This window comes from Malus domestica, chromosome 06 (genome assembly GCF_042453785.1).
Source record: "Malus domestica chromosome 06, GDT2T_hap1".
Classification (NCBI taxonomy): domain Eukaryota; kingdom Viridiplantae; phylum Streptophyta; class Magnoliopsida; order Rosales; family Rosaceae; genus Malus; species Malus domestica.
The window spans coordinates 15,033,661-15,040,547 of NC_091666.1; the positions used below are offsets into that span (position 1 = coordinate 15,033,661).

The window sequence follows — 6,887 nt, forward strand, 5'->3', positions numbered from 1 at the left end:
GTAGACCGGTACGTACTGTGTCCCCTTCAATTGGAAGGATGGAAAGTCTCATCCGATTCGTGTTATGACACTAAGACAAGTATGTAGGTGCTCATTAAGGGAATGAGTTCACTGAACACAATCGAACGAGAGTACTTGCATGGAGGTCTACTCACATGTCAAGCAAATAACTCTAATGGTTGGAATAATGTAAGTAGTCCTTTGACCTGAGGCATCATCGTTGTCTTGTGGTTAAGTACTTCATCTTTGATTATGTCAAAAGTCACTCTATCAGAATGTCAACGGCATAGTTGGGGTTAAGCCACTTAGTCATGAAGGCAAGTGTATGCGCAACAAGGAATCTCTAATCCTCGATAAGAGAGGAAGAATACTCTAAGATATGATTCAGGAATCTTCGGCCGAAGTATCGAGCGTAATAAAGGAAAGCGTTCCTATACAACTCAATTGAATCATATAAGAAGGAATAATCACATTAGGGGTTTGACATAATATATCCATACCCTAATGATGTGATTGAGAGTATTGTTTTAGAGAAAGATCGAATTACATTGTAATTCCAACTGAATAGGTTCTCCGAATAAACTTCTACATTAGCTTGGGTAGCTATGACATATGGTTAGATGTCATTCATAGCTTGTGAGTTCTTCTAGATGATTAAATGTAGTCGTCAAAGAATAAAGGTGAATTGAAATGAAGTTTTAATTCACTAAGTGATTGAATTAAATATAATCAATTGGATTGATGCCAATCACCTCACTGCCTTGCTAATTAGAACCTAAAAGATTGTTCACCAATACACTATTGTAGTGAGTAACTAATGGATGATGGAAATAATTAATTGGATTAATTAAGTGTTGTGATTAATTTAGAAAGTCTAAAGAAATCATAAAAGCGATAAAGATCGTTTTGGGCTTAAAGAAACGTTCGGGTTTAATTGGGCCCATTGGGCTTTTATTCAAGCATTGGATGACTTGAAATATATAAAAGCCCAAAGCCCAAATCCAACACAAGAGGCCGGCCACTTTAAGTGGAAAGGGAGAGATATTTAGTCAAGTGGTTGACTAGGTTTCTTTTTGTCTATATGAGGAACTTTATAGAGATATTGTTTATTAGGGTTTTTGAAGTGTTAAAACAACAAAGAGGCAAAAGAAAAATAGCTCTCTAACACTACAAAGGCCGGCCACCTTAGGGGTGTTTTTACTAACACATCTTTCACCCTTTTGGTTATTCCTTCATCCTTCTCACTACACTAGTGGGTAAGGATCTTTAGAGGTTTCCTACTTTGGAAACTTGAAGAGAACCTAGGAGCACTCATTCTAACAAAGTGGAGGAGGCAAGGAGGGAAGCTAGGCTCAAGGAGTTCAAGGAACAAAGGGCTTGGAGGTGGTCCATCCTTGGTCTCAAGTCTAGATCAAGAGGTATTAGACTAAACCTTCACTTTGTTCTTCTCTAAATTTTTTTTGATGCATTATATATAAACCTATGAACCTTGAAGGGGATTTGCATGACTATAGCTTTGATAATTTGTTATAAATGCTTCCGCTGCTTTCGTATATTAAATTTGATTTGTATATGCATGATAGTCATTTTGAAATCCCTATATGTGAAAACTCATAATTTTCCCTTCAATACTAACCTCCAAAGTTTAATGAAAACTCAATAGTATAATATCTAATAGGTTTTCCAAAAACCCTAGCATGCCATAAAACTTCTCATAAAACATATCTTGTATATAGTGTGCTAAATAGTGGTATCCAATAACAATATCTCCCGACCCAATGCCAGCTACTATGTCTCTGCACCCGAAGTTAGAGATTATTTCTCCCGGCCCAATGCCAGCTCCATGTCTTTTGGCCCAAAGCCAACAACCATATCCCTCGCCCATAGGTGGCACAATGACCACTAGATAGGCACAAAACCATTGAACATAGTCTTTCCAAACATAGGAACATATGTCTCAAAACATCTTTATAGTATAAAGTCATCCATCATCTATACTATAAAGAAGTGTGTAAAAGCATGTTCATAAATAGTATATCACTACTACAAAAAGGAGATATTACTGTCGGAGTAAAAACGACAAGAAACACTACTTACTGTCGAATTATTGGTAAAAATCCGACATTACATTGTGTAATGTCGGATAGAGGAACCGACACCAATGCTATCGTCACAGAAAGGGTATTGACGTCGCTTAGGCCCCTTAATCTGCCACCATGAAGCAAAGTAATATAAAATAAAGGAACAAAGGTGTCGCTTAAAACTGACATAGAAACTGACATAGAAAGGAACAAAGGCGTTGCTCCAAACCGACATTAAGTAACAAATAAACAATTAAAATATCATAGTTACTGTCCCTTCCAATCGACATCACTTAAGTTAAATAATTACAATAGTCAAGCTGATGTCGGTCGTAATCGACATTACATAACATTTCGATAAAAATGACATAGGTGCTGACGTCGCTTATAAGCAACACTAGATATATTAAAAATAAAAAATTTAATAAATCTTCCTCAGTCATCAACACTGCTACTCAACTTTTGGACGATCTTCTGGAAGAATTAGAACTAGAAGCTGAAGAAGATGCATACAACACCATATCCGGAGTCACCCCATGTCCATACCCTCGTACTCTATTATAACGCTCAGGACCCATCGTCTCCACATAAACTCAGGTCCTAAGCTCATCACTATCTTCTTGCCCAGACTCAATCATAGTTTGAATATTCCCCTCCATAGTTGCCTTGCAGTAAAATTTTTAAAAATAAGTATTCAACTATAGACAGTAAAATTTAATAACAATGACAAACTACCACGAAATAGTCAATTACCCCATTGCACTCCGATGTTTCATCAATCCAAGTGCTCTCTTTTCGAGTGTGACAATGACGAAAAAACGAAATAGGATCCATCTCCTTCTCATGTTTTTTCCGCTATAATTATAAGTCAATAAAAAAACAATTTTCAACAACCATCAAATTAAAAATAAATTTCTACCAATTATATATTAAATTTCAAATTATCTACAATTCTTGAAAATGTACAACCCTTACAAGTTCTGCCCTAACTCTTGTAAAAGATTTTGCACCAGTTGTGTGGTTCATTGTTTTCAACTGCCTATTATGCTTATTTTTTTGTAGCAATCTCCTGAAAAAAAAAAGGAAGAATTTATTAAACAAATTTCAAGCTATAATAAAATAAATAATAAAAAGTCTACCTTCGTTTTTTCTTTATTCCAGTAGGATACCAAATCAGCCCACTGTCGAGGATCCACATTAAGAGGTGTGTTCTCGTGCTCCTCGACAGGTTTATTAGTATAATGTTTTTTTTTAAATTTTATTTATATACTCCTTATGTGCATGCTCCGCAATATGAAGTGTCATGTGATGGATCATTGGCATTTTCGTCATATCATCTTCTTGAAAAATAATAGTTTCCTCTACTCATAAAAAAAATCAAGAAACATTGACTTATTATACTCTCTTCAAGTAACAAAAAATATTTATACCTTTATTCTATTCCAGAAAGCTTCTTTGCGATCTTCCTTGATCATACGCCAATCTATCACCAACGGAATATTTCTATAATCTCTAACCTCCGCCGCTACATGTTTTGAAAAAGGACTAGAATTTTCACTAATGCATTTTTCAGATGCATCAAAAGAACAAGGATGTTCCTTCCAGTTGGGAATTGAGGGTCCCCATCCTCGTTGAGTTGTTCCTTATAAATACAAAAAAAAATAAAACAATTAAAAACCAAGGACAAAAAAATAATTTTCAATTTGGGCATCATTCTAGTTAGACTACAAAACAAAATACTAAAACTAATAACAATAATTAAAAATGGCCCACAATCGACTTCTTCCTCTTCGAATTGGATTTCGTTAGCATGCTCATCTTCAAAATGATCCATAGCAAAACAACCTGTAAGAAGAAGTACAAAAACTAAAAAGTGAAAAGGGAGATGAAATGGAAGTACGGACGAAATTGGGAAGGAGAAGGAGAGACTGAAATTTGGGGAAAAAATGAAAGCACAGATGAAATGGGGGGGGGGAAAGGGGTTTAAATATGGATGCTGAGTTGGCGTCTGTTGAAACCGACATTAAGTCCCTAACGTCATATTAAAACCTACTGGTGTCGCAATAAGTAAGCCTTAATGTCGGTTGAAACCGCCACCAACTTCTAACATGCATTATGTCGAATTAAATCCACCCACTTTCTAACAACATTTATTGGAGCACACGTGGCGTCGGTTTAGTTAAACTTGGTGTCGATCTACCACTGACACACTTTACCGATACATTAAATCAAACAACCACTTTCTGACATAGTTTTTTTTAAATTCACATGGCGTCGCTTTAGTTAACCTTGGTGTCGATTCAAACCGACACCATAGTCTGACAAGCTGATGCGTAAAATAAGTTAACACACAAATTAAACCCTCTTTTTATCAATTGTAGTAAAGTATGTAAGTAGGGATCGTTCTAGGCCGGGGATTAGGAGGGATTGCTAAATCACTTGGAAACTGACTTGAAAACGTAAAAACAAAGTTTAAAACACTAACTAGACTCAAAGAATGCAAAACTATACTTTAAAACACTAAAACAAACCAAAAGACTCAAAACAGCCCCTAAACACTCAAAACTACCTTAAAAACACAATCTGGGCAATTTTGGGACTCTCACACAAACTTGGACAAATTTTGGTTTTCTAATGAACTAAAACACTTAAAAACATAATCTAAGACAAGTTCTAATTAATATGACTCAAAGAAATAAGATGGGGTTGATTTTCGACGAAAATAATTAAATTAAGACAATAACAAAGTAAACAAATTCTTAGACAAATTTAAGTGAATCAAAACAGATTGTAAAATGAATTTGAATGAAACTTATGGATGGAAGGCTAGCTAGGAGGTTCTTCTCCACACATGTCACACTTGCATACAAAACGATTTCCAGTTGCTTTTCGATAAACTATGAATACTCAACGCCCCAAATTAACCGTGAATTACACTAATTAACCCTCAGTTTTTCCACAAGTTATTAGGTTGGATGATCGCATACAACAACCCAAAACATTCCCTACAAGTTCCCTACATGAATTGCATAATAGAGATACAAGCAAGAATCATTAAGTTCTATGAAAAACATAAGCATTGACGAGGCACTTGTTACTATGATTTGCATGAAACTTATGCCAAGAATTTACTTAACGTGATTGTGACTAGCAACCTTCACTACTTGTGAATATAAGTTCATAACGATTAGGTGAAACTCCCTTATATTCTAGCGTCAAATTCATGCATGAAAATTAAGCGTGCACTCTCAACCAACATACACAAATCAGTTTTTATACGAACGGATAAGTAAATTGAATTCACAACTTATGAATCACAACTGGATGTAATCAAATCATATTGCAAGCATGAACATAGTTTCGAATCACCCCCTAACTAAGAGGGGTTTAGTTCCTCATACTTACAAAGCAAAGATGCATAAATTTAGACATTAAAAACAAAGATAGAAAACACCTAGAAACGCTCCAACACTCCCGAGGCTTGGGCATAGGCACGGCACAAGATGTTCCTTCTCTTTCCTTCCTTGCAAGCAGCGGCACTAGAGGTTTTGGACGGTTTTGGGTGGTTTTTATGGTGTAGAATGGATGGGGAATGGTATGGAAAGGTTTAGGGTAAGTGTGGAGGAGTGTTTGAGGGTTGGAGGGTGGTGGAGAACTAGGCAAAGAGGGTGGAAGAAGGTGGAGTGGCTGTTATGTTTTCTAGGCACTAGAATGGTGTTTTTGGGGTGTTTTGCTTCCTAGGGTGTGTATGGACGAATTGTTGTGATAAAATGATGAATATGGGGGATTGTCCTTTGGCCAAGGGGTGTAAACATGTATTTATAGGCCCCAAAAACCTTAGAAAATCAGGTTAGGTTAAGGATGAAATGCATGGCAATTTGTGTGTGTGGTGTGCAATGGTCCAAGGGTGAAAATGAAGTAATGATGCAAAGTGTGAAGAGTAAAATGGAGTGGTGTTGTAGCTAGGGAGCATGAATGATTGTGTACATTGCATAGAGATGGAAAGGGAGGTGAAATGTGTCAACAAATGGGTCAAAGGTGCAACAACATGTGTTGCACATGGCATTGGATTCCAAATGTGAATGATGGAGCATCAATTGGTGCATGTAATGGATGTAAATGTTGTCTAAAATCTAATGAGTGAAGGGAACAAGAGGTATCAAGCAATTGAGTGTAATAATTAAATGAATTGAAGCATGAAATTAGAAATTATGTAGGGGACAAGAGTGATCAAGCATGGCATGGAATCCAAAGGGAATTCTATGTGGTTTGCATGGCAAGGAATGCAAGTTGGGGTGACAGATTTTTGGGCCATTTTCTTCATCTTTTGGACCATAATTCTTCATATTCTTGGCCTTTTTAGTTCTCAAATTCGTCCATCCACTTGGCCCATGCATTTGCTATCCATTCCAAGCCCGAAACATGCTCCAAAGGCCTCCAAAATGCATCTTCTTGCCTACTTTGTCCATAAAATCTGAAAACACACGAAAATGACTTTAAACATTAAAATAACTAAGGAAACACGACATAAATGCACAAGAACAAGCCAACTAAGTCGCATAAATATGCTCCTATCACAAGCTTTAATGAAGTGCACATTGCGTCGGTTTAAATGCATTTGGCGTCGGTTAAACACGACACAATATCAGAAAACTTCCGAGGTGACTGATTGAAATTCCTCTTCCTAAGTCAACTTCACGTCACTTTTAATCAACACTACCCGCATGACATTGAAATAAATGAAGCTGGCGTCGAATTAAGAGACAGTAGCGTTGGTTCCAATCGACATTACATGTCTGACATCAA

The 6,887-nt window shown here is 36.4% G+C and overlaps 1 protein-coding gene across 1 annotated transcript; it reads right to left on the bottom strand.

Moving 5' to 3' along the window:
• Positions 1-2,515: 2,515 nt before the first annotated feature.
• Positions 2,516-4,016, bottom strand: LOC139197022 (uncharacterized). Its single transcript, XM_070823472.1, has 6 exons — positions 3,855-4,016; positions 3,512-3,723; positions 3,221-3,440; positions 3,057-3,150; positions 2,835-2,936; positions 2,516-2,746 (listed from the first exon to the last, which is right to left on the bottom strand). Exons 3-6 carry the CDS (start codon positions 3,277-3,279, stop codon positions 2,675-2,677), a joined length of 327 nt encoding a protein of 108 aa, XP_070679573.1. The 5' UTR covers positions 3,280-3,440; positions 3,512-3,723; positions 3,855-4,016; the 3' UTR covers positions 2,516-2,674.
• Between the last annotated feature and the right edge of the window lie 2,871 nt (positions 4,017-6,887).

What these genes read in the sequence shown, in the direction of transcription:
- LOC139197022 (XM_070823472.1), bottom strand. Translation starts at nt 3,279, where the DNA reads ATGTGGATCCTCGACAGTGGGCTGATTTGGTATCCTACTGGAATAAAG. An exon ending in GGAATAAAGAAAAAACGAAG is followed by an intron (nt 3,151 to 3,220) that starts GTAGACTTTTTA and finishes TTTTTTTTTCAG; the next exon opens with GAGATTGCTACAAAAAAATA. An exon ending in AAACATCGGAGTGCAATGGG is followed by an intron (nt 2,747 to 2,834) that starts GTAATTGACTAT and finishes TTTTACTGCAAG; the next exon opens with GCAACTATGGAGGGGAATAT.